Source organism: Entelurus aequoreus, linkage group LG15, assembly GCF_033978785.1.
Source record: "Entelurus aequoreus isolate RoL-2023_Sb linkage group LG15, RoL_Eaeq_v1.1, whole genome shotgun sequence".
In the NCBI taxonomy this organism is placed as follows: domain Eukaryota; kingdom Metazoa; phylum Chordata; class Actinopteri; order Syngnathiformes; family Syngnathidae; genus Entelurus; species Entelurus aequoreus.
The window spans coordinates 34027996-34043848 of NC_084745.1; the positions used below are offsets into that span (position 1 = coordinate 34027996).

The window sequence follows — 15853 nt, forward strand, 5'->3', positions numbered from 1 at the left end:
TGGGTTTTATCAAAGAAATGTCCCCCAAAAATGCGACTTATACTCCAGTGCGACTTATACAGTCTATGTTTTTTTCCTTCTTTATTATGCATTTTCGGCCGGTGCGATTTATACTCTGGAGCGACACCAACTCATGATTCAAATTCGATTGAGATTTTTGGGGTGGCGATTCGATTCAGAATTGATTATCAATTAAAACACATTCCCGCTCAGTATAAAAAAATATGATAAAGCCTTCTCCAAAAAATGTTACAAGTTACAAAAGCTCCTCTTGGCTGCTGATGTGTAACTTGTAAGCATGGAGATAGCCTAAAAAACGTCTTTTTAAACTTGAAAATTTCTTTTTTTAAGGAGTATCTAAAGGAGTCTGATCACTTGCTAAGTTCACAACACCAATCCCTCCTAATAAGTCCTCTTACCCTCATCTATACCAGGGCTGTGTATAGAGAGAGTATAGACAACTCGGATTCAGAGTTGGTCTGGCCATACTCCCTCTGATTGGTCAAAAGCCCCCTACATGGCGCCATGTTTGGGACCAACTCTGAAAGCGAGTTGTCCTTACTCTCTTCTATACACGGCTCTGGATGTAACCACTTGATAGATGAATGTATTGATTCAGGTGTGTTTCAAGACATGTATTATTTTATAACGCATGCCACCAGTGCTTGAAGCATAATACTATTCAGTATACTGCACAGTAATATGGTTATGAATCAGAGTTTTTCGCCCAACAGCAGAATATATTCCTGTCCGTCTGTATGGTGATGGTCTTAGTCATGAACATCTACGCCATTGTGAAGGAAGTTTTGCAGATAATACAGCAGGTAAAACAAACATTGTTTCACCAGCTATGATCTCGATTCTTCTGACATGTTTTTCCTGTCATGTGGAAGCGATGGAACTATTTCAAGGACACCAACAACCCGTTGGACTGGTCAAGCGCCATCTTTTCACTGCTGTTCATCATCCCTCTCATGTTCAACATACAAAGTTCTTTGCAGTGGCAGGCAGGAGCCATGGCGATTTTTCAATCCTGGGTTGGATTTCTGTTGTATCTCCAGAGGTAATTTTGAGCTTTTCTCCGATTGCACCAATCTACCCCTTGACTGTGTCTGCTGTCACTGCAGATTTGAGGGCGTTGGAATCTATGTCGTGATGTTCGGTGAGATCATGAAGACGCTCAATCGTGTCGTGCTTATCTTCTTTTACCTCTTGTTGGCGTTTGCTTTGGCCTTCTATGCTCTCATGCTCAACCAGGTGGGGAAACTATGCAATCCAGTTGTAACCTTCCCTTCTTTATGTCTCAGCAATTTGATTGTCAATTCACCTCCTGTGTTCATGTAACCATTTCCCCAAGTTAATATTTGCACTGCAAGGATTTATTGATGAATTGATCCTCAGAGGGAGTTTGACACCCTGCCGCTGGCGATGATGCAATCGTTTGTGATGATGGTGGGAGAGATCAACTACCAGAACAACTTCCTGGATGCTTACCTGAAGAATGAACTTCCCTTTGAGATGTTGACTTCGGTCATGTTCACCTCCTTTGTTATGCTCATGCCCATCTTGCTTGTCAATCTGATGGTAAGCAATACAAAAACGAGCTCCTTGTCCTTCCATTTTATTTTCATGGCGTTGTCTTCCAGATTGGTTTAGCAGTTGGAGACATTGCCGAAGTGCAGAAAAATGCAGCCATGAAAAGAATAGCCATGCAGGTATGTGTTCTAGTAGTTGCCTATTATTATCAGTAGTAGTAGTTTTGGGCCCTGAAATGGGTTACTGATCTGCAGCAACACTGATTTTCATGCCGGGATACTTTCTATTTGCAATTTTTGAATGTAGTGTATGATTAACACAACGCTGTGGGACGACCGATGTCATTCATGTTCCTCTTCTCTGTAACAAAGCTCTCCTTTCCATAGTCTGACTGAAAATAAACACGTTCTGCCGGCATCCTTTCCATTTTCAATATCTGAAGGTAGTCTTGAATAAACACAACACTGTGGGGCATTTTTTTTTGTCATGCTTGTAACGCAGCTGTGCTTTCAATAACCTGCTTAAAAATTAACACTTTCTGCCGAAGTCCTTTCTATTTGCAATTTTTTAAGGTAGTCTTTGATAAACACAATGTTGCGGGGCGACCGATGTCATGCATGTTCCTCTTGTATGTAATAAAGCTGTCCTTTTCATAGCCTGACTGAAAAACAGTTTTGACAGAGATTCTTTCTATTTGCAATTTCTGATGGTAGTCTTCGATAAACACAACGCTGTGAGGCGACCTTTTCTCTTGCATGTAATGAAGTTGTTCTTACCATAGCCTAACTAAAAATCAACCCTTTTTTTCGTCCCGAGTCCTTTCTATTTGCAATTTATGAAGGTAGTCTTTGATAAACAACACTTTAGGGCAGGGGTCCCCAAACTTTTGACTCGGGGGGCCGCATTGGGTTAAAACATTTTGGCAGAGGCCGGGTTGTGTGTGTGTGTGTATATATATATATATATATATATATATATATATATATATATATATATATATATATATATATATATATATATATATATATATTAGTCAAGGTTTGTTTCAGGGAAACAATTGATTATATATAAAATCCCCTGACGAGCAGGGAAACCTGCGAAACAGGCTTGTAGGGATGACATAGCCTCTGTGTTTTTTCCTGACCTAACGTATATATATATATATATATATATATATATATATATATATATATATATATATATATATATATATATATATATATATATATATATATATATATATATATATATATATATATATATATATATTCCTCACGCACTAATTGACTAAAAAGAGCGCGCACTTGCCGATGATGTCACGTTATCGATGGGAAAATTAAATTTTAGACAATATGATTTGCCTGAGCCAGGAGTAGACACAAAGAGTAACAAGCGGTAGGAAATGGATGAAAAAGGACAGATTTAAAAATACAAAAATTTAATAAAAAAAATGTTTTTTTTTTGTTTGTTTTTTTAACTTGGGAGTTCCTGCGGGCCGGATTGTGTACACTTGCGGGCCTTATTCGCCATGCATGTTCCTCTTGTATGTAACAAAGCTGTCCTTTCCATAGCCTGACTTAAAATCAGCACTTTCTGCCGGCATCCTTTCTAGTTACAATTTCCAAAAGTAATCTTTGATAAACAACGCTGCGGGACAACTTTTTGTCATGCATGTTCCTCATGTAAAGTATGTAACGAAGCTGTCCTTTCAAAAGCCTGACTGTAAATAAAAATGTTTTGCCAGCATCCTTACCATTTGCAATTTTGAAGGTAGCCTTTGAAAAACACAACGCTGTGGGGTGACGTTTGGTCATGCACGTTGTTCTTGTATGTAACGAAGCTGTCCTTTCCATAGATTGATAGCAAATAAACACTGTCTGCCGGGATACTTTCTAATTGCAATTTCTGAAAGTAGTGTTTGATAAAACACAACGCTGTGGGACGACCTACACTACCGTTCAAAAGTTTGGGGTCACATTGAAATGTCCTTATTTTTGAAGGAAAAGCACTGTACTTTTCAATGAAGATAACTTTAAACTAGTCTTAACTTTAAAGAAATACACTCTATACATTGCTAATGTGGTAGATGACTATTCTAGCTGCAAATGTCTAGTTTTTGGTGCAATATCTACATAGGTGTATAGAGGCCCATTTCCAGAAACTATCACTCCAGTGTTCTAATGGTACAATGTGTTTGCTCATTGGCTCAGAAGGCTAATTGATGATTAGAAAACCCTTGTGCAATCATGTTCACACATCTGAAAACAGTTTAGCTCGTTACAAAAGCTACAAAACTGACCTTCCTTTGAGCAGATTGAGTTTCTGGAGCATCACATTTGTGGGGTCAATTAAACGCTCAAAATAGCCAGAAAAAGAGAACTTTCATCTGAAACTCGACAGTCTATTTTTGTTCTTAGAAATGAAGGCTATTCCCCAAAATTGTTTGGGTGACCCCAAACTTTTGAACGGTAGTGTATGTCATGCATGTTCCTCTTGTATGCAAGAAAACCCTCCTTTCCATAGTCTGACTGAAAATAAACATTTTCTGCCGGCCTCCTTTCTAGTTACAATTTCTAAAAGTAGTCTGTTGGGTGAACTTTTTCCATGCATGTTCCTCATGTTAAGTATGTAACAAAGCTCTCCTTTCGGTAGCCTGACTGAAGATAAACACTTTTTTGCCAGCATTCTTTCAATTTGCAATTTTGAAGGTAGTCTTAGAAGAAAAAAAAAAACGCTGTGGGACCACCATTGTCATGCATGTTTCTCTTGAATGTAAAAGAGCTGTCCTTTCCATAGCCTGACTGAAAATATATAATTTCTGCCCCCCAAACCCATCCCCACCCTCCGTAGATTGACCTCCACACGGCTCTGGAAGACAAGCTGCCTTACTGGTTTGTCAAACGAGCAGACAAAAGTTTCATCCTCATCTATCCTAACCGCAAGTGCTCCAGGGTAGTGCAGTATATTGCCTTTTAGTTTATTCAGTCACTTCCCTTTCTCAGTAGTTGTTTCTCTTTTAATTGCAGTACACTATATGGCAAATATTATCAGGCACCGAGGACAACGAAGTGTGGAAGCACACGCATGCCGCTTCACGAAGTTGCCCCACCATTGAGAATGAGCTAAAAAAGCAGAAGTGCCGGTAGGTCAAAACTCCATGCTGTATTGCATCATATGTTGATGCCTTAGTGCCCCCTAGTGGAAGAAGTGAGTGAGCTTCAAACAAATAGACATTTTTGATGGCTCAGCAGTATTTTGTGTGATCAGGATGAAGGAGATGTCCAACATCCTGGAAAAGCAGCACGACCTGCTGAAGCTCATCGTCCAGAAGATGGACATCACGTCCGAGGCGGACGAGTACGACGGCCCGGTGAACAAGCGGGGCAGCATGTGGCCCAGAGTGTGTCCGCCCAAACGCTCCAGCAGTGGCGTGTCTCGCTGGGTTCCGCTCATGAAGGCCATCGGGTCCAAGCCCAAATGAAGGCAGGCACTACGACGCCCTCCCTTGTATCCCCCTATTTGACTTCAAATGGAATAATGCTGGGTGCTTTTTATGTAGACCAGAGATGCGTGGCTGTAGACGACCACAATGTATCCATCAGTAGAGTTATCAAAGTGTCTTTTTCAAACTACTCATTTTATTTCAAGTATCAAAAGTCAAAAGTTTGGAGACACTTTCTCATTCACTAGCAGAGCAATTAGGTCTAAACTTTTATCTGGCATATGTTCTATTATTATGAATCATTATTCTTTGTTAATCACAAACTTCTTTCAGTAATGTGGCCTACCTTGGCCTTGAAATACATTATAATTTTACATATTTAAAATGATAGAAATTATAAATGCTTTATATTGATGCCATTAATGCCTTACCCCAATAGACCCCTAACCCTCTCTGCCGTTGAGCAAATAACCTTATTGAACTTATTTAAGTAATGTACGTCACAAAAGTGCACAATGATGAAAAAAACAGTTCAAGGAAGAGATGTTTTAATAGTTATTTTAATAAAGGCATCTGTGCAAATAAAAGCCAGACCCCTTGCAAACACCAAGTTGCCTGGTCCCCTCTGCAGTCGAGTAAATAAATATTCAATTTCACACTATTTTATATTACTTTGAAAAATAAATCCACATATCCGAATAAACCCCCGTAAACACCTTACTCCTAATAAAACCCAGAATAGGTATTATTAAAATTGTATAAAGTTAGTTTTAATATGTTTCCTCTCTAAGCCTTAATAAATGTCTGGTTCTTTCTGCAGTTGAGTTTAACTTCACATACAGCATATTTGACTACATATTGTTATCTAATATTATTTATATAATCTTAGTTTTTTGTGCGCGCATTTTTCGTCTCTAATGCCTTATATTGTTGTTTTAATTTTATAATTTTAGTTTTTGTATTTTCTCTTCCAAATGCCTTACTTAATATACACTTAGCCCTCTCTGCAGTTGAGTTTAACTCGACACGTTATTGAATAAACATTTTATAATTATAGTTTTGGATTTTTTCAGTTTTTCTCTCTAACACCCTATATTGTTATTTAATATTAATTTTATAATATTAGTTTTTGTATTCTTCTTAGCAAACGCCTTACTTCTAAAAACGACTAGTCCCCTCTGCAGTTGAGTGTAATTTCACATATAGTATATTTAAACACAGATATCTAATACAAATTTTCTCAACTTAATTTCAGTATTTTTGCGTTTTCTTCCTGAATGCCTTAATAAAATGCCTGGTCTCCTCTACAGTTGAGTTTAACTTGACATCAAGTATATTTTAACACATTATTTAATATTACATTTCTTAAAAGCTATAATCTTAGTTTTTGTATTTTTGTATTTTCCCCAAGTCCTTATATTGTTATTTAACATTAATGTCATGATAGTTTTAGTTAAAGTTAAAAAAAAGAAGAAAAAAGCCTAACATGTTAATATGTGCCTGGTCCCCTCTGCAGTTGAGTTTAACTTGACATACAGTATCTTTGAACACAGTTATTTAATATTAATTTTAGAATCTTATTTTCTATAGTTTTGCATTTTTCCTCATGAGTGCCCTACTTAATAGACACCTAGTCCATTCTGCAGTTGAGTTTAACTTGACATGCTGCATATTTGAACACAATATTTTTTATATTAATTGTATAATCTTAATTTTTGTATTTTTCTTTTCTTCCCTAATGTCTTACTTACGTGCCTAGTCCCATCTGAAGTTGAGTCCAACTTGACATGCGGTATATTTGAACACATTATTTTTCTCTAATCTTCATTTTTATATTTTTTCAATTTTTCCCTTTTTAACACCAGGACGTACAGTATATTTGAACATGTTATTTAATAGTAATTTTATAATCTAAATGTTTGTATCTTTCCCCCTTTAAATCCTTACTTAATAGACGCCTGGTCCTTTCTGCAGTTGAGTAAATAAATACCTCTGGTCACTAAACGAGGAAACATAGCAAGTAGTGTAATGATGTTTTTTTGATGATTATTTACCATTATGAATTAATGTACTGCCTTGAGAGAAATACAAATAAATGACTTTTAAAGGTTATAATTTAAATGTACAGTACTGTACGTGCTGCATATTTGTAACGTCACATTGTATCCCGTCAACAGTTAAAGCATTTTATGTTGTGCATTGTAGTCATAGGCAGTGTTGGGACTAACGCGTTACAAAGTAACGCGTTACTGTAACGCCGTTAGTTTCGGCGGTAACTAGTAATCTAACGCGTTATTTTTTATATTCAGTAACTCAGTTACCGTTACTACATGATGCGTTACTGCGTTATTTTACGTTATTTTTTATGTAGTATCGGCTAGAAACAGAAGATCTGAGTGTGATTTATTGCAGCGCTGCGGTGTCGTTCTTCTGAATCTCTTGTGTCACACGGAGGAGGCGCGCTGTGTGTGTCTGGGTGTGGGGAGGGAGGGAGGGGAGGGGTGCGTGCAGCAGCATTCGTGAGGGAGGGGCGGAGACAGAGAGAGCGAGAGAGTTGTTAACACGCATGCGTCGCCAGGCTCAGCTTTTTATCCATAGATTTATCAGATTGAATTTTTTATTATCTATAGCAGGGGTGTCAAAAGTGTGCCCCGGAGGCCATTTGCAGCCCGCAGCTAATGTTTTAAAGGCCCACAGCACATTCTAAAAATACTATTAAAATAAACAAAAACATAACAAAAGTGAAATAAAAAAGCTTAAAGGTGAAATGTAATTTAGAAAAAGTTGCAATGTTGACTAATAAAACAAAGCTGTTTTTTTTTTCTTTCAAACTGTCATTGCTCAAAACATAATATTGAATCAAAATCAATGTTATTATGAATTATAGTACACACACTCTGTCAATTCTCTTATATACTCTTTATTTCTAGACTTCTCGGATGTTTGATTATCACACCACTCTAAATGTACAGAATATAAAGTTCACAAACATAAATAGGGATCGTAGTGGGCCAGGCCAATATTTCCTTATCTCTAAACTAAAACTGGGGAAATGTGTAGAGTGTTCTGGGCTTCAGACATGATTTTATTTCAGAATTCCTTGTGAGAAAAAACGCATGGTTAGGCTTTGGTATGTAAAAATAAAGTTAAAGTACTTATTTGGTTTACAGCTACAGTATGTTGTTATTATGCTGTTTGTTACTTATGTATGTTATGTTGCCGCTATTTAGAATAGTTTTGTCCATTTGTTCTGGCCTGAAATAAATTGGCCCTTTGAAACATATCTTTGTCTTTGTGTGTTGTATGTAGACCACATTGTTTGTATGTTGTATGTAGAGCACATTGCTTAGCAGAGTTCAGCGATGCAAATGCATGTCAAGTTGATCAACACATTGTATTATTCTCCAGTGTATAAACAGTACTGAAATGAAGGCTAAAAGGGCATTAATGGGAGCTTTAAAAAAAAAAAGAAGAAAAAAAGAAGTAACTAAATAGTTACTTTTCACAGTAACGCATTACTTTTTGGTGTAAGTAACTGAGTTAGTAACTGAGTTACTTTTGAAATAAAGTAACTAGTAACTGTAACTAGTTACTGGTTTTCAGTAACTAACCCAACACTGGTCATAGGACCTGCTCAAATTAAAGGAAAAAGACTTAGAGTATGACATCATCACAACTGGCTCCTGTCCCCACTATAGCCTCTGCAGCTTCCCATCCGGGGTCACCAACTATAAAACGTCTTTGCTGACAGACAAAGGCTTGCACTGCCTTCAAGTGAAGCATCAAGCAGTAAATGTTGCAGGAATTTCATTATTCCCATGGCAAGTATTACACCAAGCCTCTAACCATCCATTAGCGCATTGTTACGGGTAATATTTCTGCTTTTATATGCATAACAAGTGGACTGCAATGCGTCATTCACATTAGTGCAGTGAAATGTAAACATTTTTTTGAAACTGAGCAGTTAAGAAAACATTAAAAGTTGATTTCCAAGTACTGGGAGTTGCCCAAAGCTGCCAACACTTTAAATCTTCCTATACTTTCCCCTCAGGCTCGACTTGCAGGTTTAAAGGGCTTTGTGATGTTTACAACCTGCACGCTCGTCTATTGGAACAACAAATTAAGATTTTTTTCTCGGGCAGCAGCACACTTCTTTTTTCTTTTCTTTTTTTTTAAAAACTCGCCTGCCTCACACACACGTTGACTTAAAAGGAGACCAAGGTGAAACAAGGTAGGATGCGCCGCAAAGCGGCAAACATTGCCATTATTGTCCCTGGTCATGCCAAGGCGCCAGATGTCATGGGAACAGTAAACAGCTGTGGCTGCAGCGTGTGAGCGATCGCTCCTTGTGAGGAAACTCAATCCTTCTGTGAAAACCTCCAAAGGATTACACACTTTTCATGAGGTCCTTAAGACATTTCTATTTCCAAAACACAATAAAAGTGGGTGTTTTAGTCTGATTAGAATCGTCAAGGGAGCCGGAGCCTATCCCAGGTGATCACTACACTATCATAGAGTCTACATTTCATTTTCTCTGTACATCCATCTATTTTCTATGTTATATACCGCTCATTCTATAAAGAATCATGTGGGAAGCTGGAGCCTATCCCAGCTGATCACTACACCAAAAGTGACTTCATTTAATAAAAAAAAAAAATGTGTTTGCCTTTATTTCATAGTATTATTTTCTGTACAGCTTATTCTGTTCAAACTCACATGAAGCTGGAGTCCATCCCAGACGATTACTACACTAAGAGTTATTCCATCCATTTATTTTGTATACAATTCATTTTGTTCAAAATCACAAGATGCTGGGGTGTACTCCAGATGATCACTACATTATTGGGGTCATTTAATTTAATATATTTTATATCTATCTATCTATCCCTCCATTTTCTTTACTGCTTATCTGTATCAAGTAAGCTGGAGCCCGTTCCAGCAGATCACTACAGCATCAGTGACTTTATCGGCTTGATCTATAAATTGTGTTCGACTTTATTGAATCCCATTACTTTCTATTCTGAAATCACAAGACGCTGGAGCCTACTCCAGATTATTACTACATTATCCATCTATCCATTTTCTACCGCTTATCCCTTTCATCAGTCATTATTTAATTTAATTTAATTTATATTCATCCATCCATCCACTATCCCACTTATCCTCAATAGGGTCACTGGTAAACTGGAGCTTATCCCAGCGGATCACTACACCACCAGTGAATTCATTGGATTAATAAAAAAAATTCCGTTTTTATTTACTTTCTTTACAGCTTATTCTGTTCAGCATTACAAGAAGCTGGAGACTATCCTAGATGATCACTACACTATCAGTCTTTATTTCATTTGATCTTATTTACATTTATACATCTATTTTTTTTATAGTGCTCATACTGTTAGGAATACAGTGTGGAGCTGGAACCTACCCCAGCTGACCACAACTTTATCAGTTTTACTCATCCATCCATTTCTATACTACTTATCGCCTTCCGAAAAAGCTACCACAACAATATTTTATTTTTTCATCCACTTCCTTTACAGATTATCCTGTTTAGACATAAGAGGCTGAAGCCTATCCCAGCTATTATTTCAATTGATTGTATTTCATCTATCCATTTTCCGTTTACCTTGTCCCAAAATGTTGGAAGGCAATGCGCTATTAATGAATTTATTTCATCCATCCATTTAAACTGCTTATCCTGTTCAAAATCTTAGAAAGCTTGAGCCTACCCCTGTTGACCACTTTATTACACATTGTATTTCACTGTTCTATTGATTTTTTTCATCCATTAATTTTCCATACAAGGTATCCTGTTGAGAATCGGATTTAGTTGGAGCCTATCTCAGCTGGATCCTATCCCAGATGACTACTAAATTACTTCTGACTTTATTTCATTTGCTTGTACTGTATTCATTTTATTCAGCCATTAATTTTCTATACTGCGTATCCCGTAGACAATCATATTTAACTGGAGCCTATCCCAGTTGACCACTATATTTCTTGTTACTTAATTTAATTTGCTTGTAACATTTTTATTCATCCATTCATGTTCCATACCACGTATTCTGTGGAGAATCCTATTAACTGGAGCCTATTCCAGGTGGAACAGATCCCAGTTGACCACTATATTACTTGTGACTTTACTACATTTGCTTGTATCAATTTTATTCATTCATTCATTTTCCATTCCACATATCCTGTTGAGAATCCTATTTAGCTGGAGCCTATCCGAGTTGACCACTATATTACTTGACTGTATTTAATTTGCTTGTACTGTTAATAATTGTATTCATCCTTTCATTTTTCATACCACGTATCATGTGGAGGATCCTATTTAGCTGGAGCCTATCCAAGCTGGAGCCTATCCCAGTTGACCACTATATTACTTCTGACTTTACTACATTTGCTTGTGTCAATTTTATTCATTCATTCATTTTCCATACCACATATCCTGTTGAGAATCCTATTTAGCTGGAGCCTATCCGAGTTGACCACTATATTACTTGACTGTATTTAATTTGCTTGTACTGTTAATAATTATATTCATCCTTTCATTTTTCATACCACATATCATGTGGAGGATCCTATTTAGCTGGAGCCTATCCAAGCTGGAGCCTATCCCAGTTGACCACTATATTACTTGTAACTTTACTACATTTGCTTGTATCAATTTTATTCATTCATTCATTTTCCATTCCACATATCCTGTTGAGAATCCTATTTAGCTGGAGCCTATCCGAGTTGACCACTATATTACTTGACTGTATTTAATTTGCTTGTACTGTTAATAATTGTATTCATCCTTTCATTTTTCATACCACATATCATGTGGAGGATCCTATTTAGCTGGAGCCTATCCAAGCTGGAGCCTATCCCAGTTGACCACTATATTACTTGTAACTTTACTACATTTGCTTGTATCAATTTTATTCATTCATTCATTTTCCATTCCACATATCCTGTTGAGAATCCTATTTAGCTGGAGCCTATCCGAGTTGACCACTATATTACTTGACTGTATTTAATTTGCTTGTACTGTTAATAATTGTATTCATCCTTTCATTTTTCATACCACGTATCATGTGGAGGATCCTATTTAGCTGGAGCCTATCCAAGCTGGAGCCTATCCCAGTTGACCACTATATTACTTCTGACTTTACTACATTTGCTTGTGTCAATTTTATTCATTCATTCATTTTCCATACCACATATCCTGTTGAGAATCCTATTTAGCTGGAGCCTATCCGAGTTGACCACTATATTACTTGACTGTATTTAATTTGCTTGTACTGTTAATAATTGTATTCATCCTTTCATTTTTCATACCACATATCATGTGGAGGATCCTATTTAGCTGGAGCCTATCCAAGCTGGAGCCTATCCCAGTTGACCACTATATTACTTGTAACTTTACTACATTTGCTTGTATCAATTTTATTCATTCATTCATTTTCCATTCCACATATCCTGTTGAGAATCCTATTTAGCTGGAGCCTATCCGAGTTGACCACTATATTACTTGACTGTATTTAATTTGCTTGTACTGTTAATAATTGTATTCATCCTTTCATTTTTCATACCACGTATCATGTGGAGGATCCTATTTAGCTGGAGCCTATCCAAGCTGGAGCCTATCCCAGTTGACCACTATATTACTTCTGACTTTACTACATTTGCTTGTGTCAATTTTATTCATTCATTCATTTTCCATACCACATATCCTGTTGAGAATCCTATTTAGCTGGAGCCTATCCGAGTTGACCACTATATTACTTGACTGTATTTAATTTGCTTGTACTGTTAATAATTGTATTCATCCTTTCATTTTTCATACCACATATCATGTGGAGGATCCTATTTAGCTGGAGCCTATCCAAGCTGGAGCCTATCCCAGTTGACCACTATATTACTTCTGACTTTACTACATTTGCTTGTGTCAATTTTATTCATTCATTCATTTTCCATACCACATATCCTGTTGAGAATCCTATTTAGCTGGAGCCTATCCGAGTTGACCACTAAATTACTTGACTGTATTTAATTTGCTTGTACTGTTAATAATTGTATTCATCCATTAATTTTTCATACCACGTATCCTGTGGAGCATCCTATTTAGCTGGAGCATATCCAAGCTGGAGCATATCCCAGTTGACCACTATATTACTTCTGACTTCACTTCATTTGCTTGTGTCAATTTTATTCATCCATTCATGTTCCATACCACGTATTCTGTGGAGAATCCTTTTAACTGGAGCCTATTCCAGGTGGAACAGATCCCAGTTGACCACTATATTACTTGTAACTTTACTACATTTGCTTGTATCAATTTTATTCATTCATTCATTTTCCATACCACATATCCTGTTGAGAATCCTATTTAGCTGGAGCCTATCCGAGTTGACCACTATATTACTTGACTGTATTTAATTTGCTTGTACTGTTAATAATTGTATTCATCCTTTCATTTTTCATACCACGTATCATGTGAAGGATCCTATTTAGCTGGAGCCTATCCAAGCTGGAGCCTATCCCAGTTGACCACTATATTACTTCTGACTTTACTACATTTGCTTGTGTCAATTTTATTCATTCATTCATTTTCCATACCACATATCCTGTTGAGAATCCTATTTAGCTGGAGCCTATCCGAGTTGACCACTATATTACTTGACTGTATTTAATTTGCTTGTACTGTTAATAATTGTATTCATCCTTTCATTTTTCATACCACGTATCATGTGGAGGATCCTATTTAGCTGGAGCCTATCCAAGCTGGAGCCTATCCCAGTTGACCACTATATTACTTCTGACTTTACTACATTTGCTTGTGTCAATTTTATTCATTCATTCATTTTCCATACCACATATCCTGTTGAGAATCCTATTTAGCTGGAGCCTATCCGAGTTGACCACTAAATTACTTGACTGTATTTAATTTGCTTGTACTGTTAATAATTGTATTCATCCATTCATTTTTCATACCACGTATCCTGTGGAGGATCCTATTTAGCTGGAGCCTATCCAAGCTGGAGCATATCCCAGTTGACCACTATATTACTTCTGACTTTACTACATTTGCTTGTGTCAATTTTATTCATTCATTCATTTTCCATACCACATATCCTGTTGAGAATCCTATTTAGCTGGAGCCTATCCGAGTTGACCACTAAATTACTTGACTGTATTTAATTTGCTTGTACTGTTAATAATTGTATTCATCCATTCATTTTTCATACCACGTATCCTGTGGAGGATCCTATTTAGCTGGAGCCTATCCAAGCTGGAGCCTATCCCAGTTGACCACTATATTACTTCTGACTTCACTTCATTTGCTTGTGTCAATTTTATTCATCCATTCATTTTCCAAACCACATATCCTGTTGAGAATCCTATTTGGCTGGGGCCTATCCCATTGTCACTTTATTTGATTTGCTCAGTTAATGGATGGATGTGTTAGTTTTATTCATCCATTTATTTTCCATGCCACTTGTGACCTTATTTCACTTGCTTGTATTACTTTCATTCATCTATTCATTTTGCACACCACATATCATGTTAAGAGTTCTATTTAGCTAGAGCCTATCCCAGCTGGAGCCTATCCCTTTCGATTAATTACTTATATTTTGTAATCCACCTGCTGAACTGAAGCCTGGCTTGGCCACCAAGTGGCCGTGGCGGCCATAGTTAGTTTGCAATAATCTGCTGTGATGTATACACTTGATATTATAGTCCTTGATTCATTTGGTTCTATGGCTTTTGTCCTAACACTGAAGAGGAAGCGTCACCATTTTAAGAGGCGGCGGTCCTTGCAGGGGTCACAGGATCTGGCAGGGAAAAGTGGGAGGGGAGATGTTGTGCAGAAAGGGTGCACAGATGTCCAGAACGCGTCTTAAATGACAAGAATGATCAGGCCGTAGGCATGTTTGGCTTTCAGAGAGCGCCACCGTCAAAGTGGCCTTCAGAGGACTCGGCTTGAAGCCGGTCGGACAACTTTGACACTAAAAACTCCTACAGAGCAGGTGGATATGTCCACTGGCTCGTCGGCGAGCGATGCTGAGGACTACGATGCATCGTGTCTCAGAAGAACGGAAGATGACGGAGGACACAAACAGTCCAAGAAGGACCCTCGCCAGTCTCACAGAGACGCGGCCAACGCCAGGGAGAGGGCAAGGATGAGAGTGCTGAGCAAAGCTTTCTCCAGACTTAAAACCAGCCTGCCGTGGGTACCGGCGGACACCAAGCTGTCCAAACTGGACACCTTGCGTCTCGCCTCCAACTACATCTCACACCTACGACAGCTCCTGCAGGAGGAGGACAGCTGTGTGCAGCCGTCCACTCTGGTATGAAACTGTCATTTTTGTAAAAATATTTAAATATTTGATATCTAAAAAACATTATTTACTACATTGTAGGGCACTACTAAACTATACCACGATAACTACTAAATCCAAATTAAACAGTGATAATAATTACAATAACAAAAGACACTGTTTGCCCTTTATTTTGTAAGTGTTGTATATATTCATTCTAGTAAGATAATAACTTTCTTCTCGAAGAAAAAAAAACATGTTTCTCTTAAAGAAATTCCTTTTTTTTTTTAAATTTAAGCCTTGAAATAAAAAAGGAATTTTTGTTTGAAAAAAAATAATTTATTTTTATCCTGATAAGATAATTACTTTTTTGTTCAAGAAATTATAAAAAAACATGTTTTTATTGGAAAAAAATGACCAATATTTTTATTAGCCCTGGAAAAAGTGTTTACACTGGTTTTATTTTATTTTTATCAAACATGTTTTCTAGTTCATACTAGTAATATAATTACTTTTTTCTCTAAGATTACACTTTTTCTTAGCCCTTACAAAGTGTTTACAATGT

The 15853-nt window shown here is 37.1% G+C and overlaps 2 protein-coding genes across 2 annotated transcripts in view; both read left to right on the forward strand.

Moving 5' to 3' along the window:
• The window catches only part of trpa1b (transient receptor potential cation channel, subfamily A, member 1b), a 56486-nt gene extending 50377 nt beyond the window's left edge, over positions 1-6109 (forward strand). Inside the window, exons 20-27 of the mRNA XM_062022046.1 lie at positions 735-824; positions 894-1063; positions 1128-1257; positions 1402-1584; positions 1647-1715; positions 4387-4488; positions 4563-4678; positions 4804-6109. Of these exons, the coding sequence (XP_061878030.1) occupies positions 735-824; positions 894-1063; positions 1128-1257; positions 1402-1584; positions 1647-1715; positions 4387-4488; positions 4563-4678; positions 4804-5017 (1074 nt within the window). The 3' untranslated portion in view covers positions 5018-6109. The remainder of the gene's footprint in view (positions 1-734; positions 825-893; positions 1064-1127; positions 1258-1401; positions 1585-1646; positions 1716-4386; positions 4489-4562; positions 4679-4803) is intronic.
• An 8778-nt stretch (positions 6110-14887) lies between these two features.
• The window catches only part of LOC133630454 (musculin), a 2164-nt gene continuing 1198 nt past the window's right edge, over positions 14888-15853 (forward strand). The window contains exon 1 of the mRNA XM_062022047.1: positions 14888-15318. Coding sequence (XP_061878031.1) covers positions 15004-15318 — 315 coding nt within the window. The 5' untranslated portion in view covers positions 14888-15003. The remainder of the gene's footprint in view (positions 15319-15853) is intronic.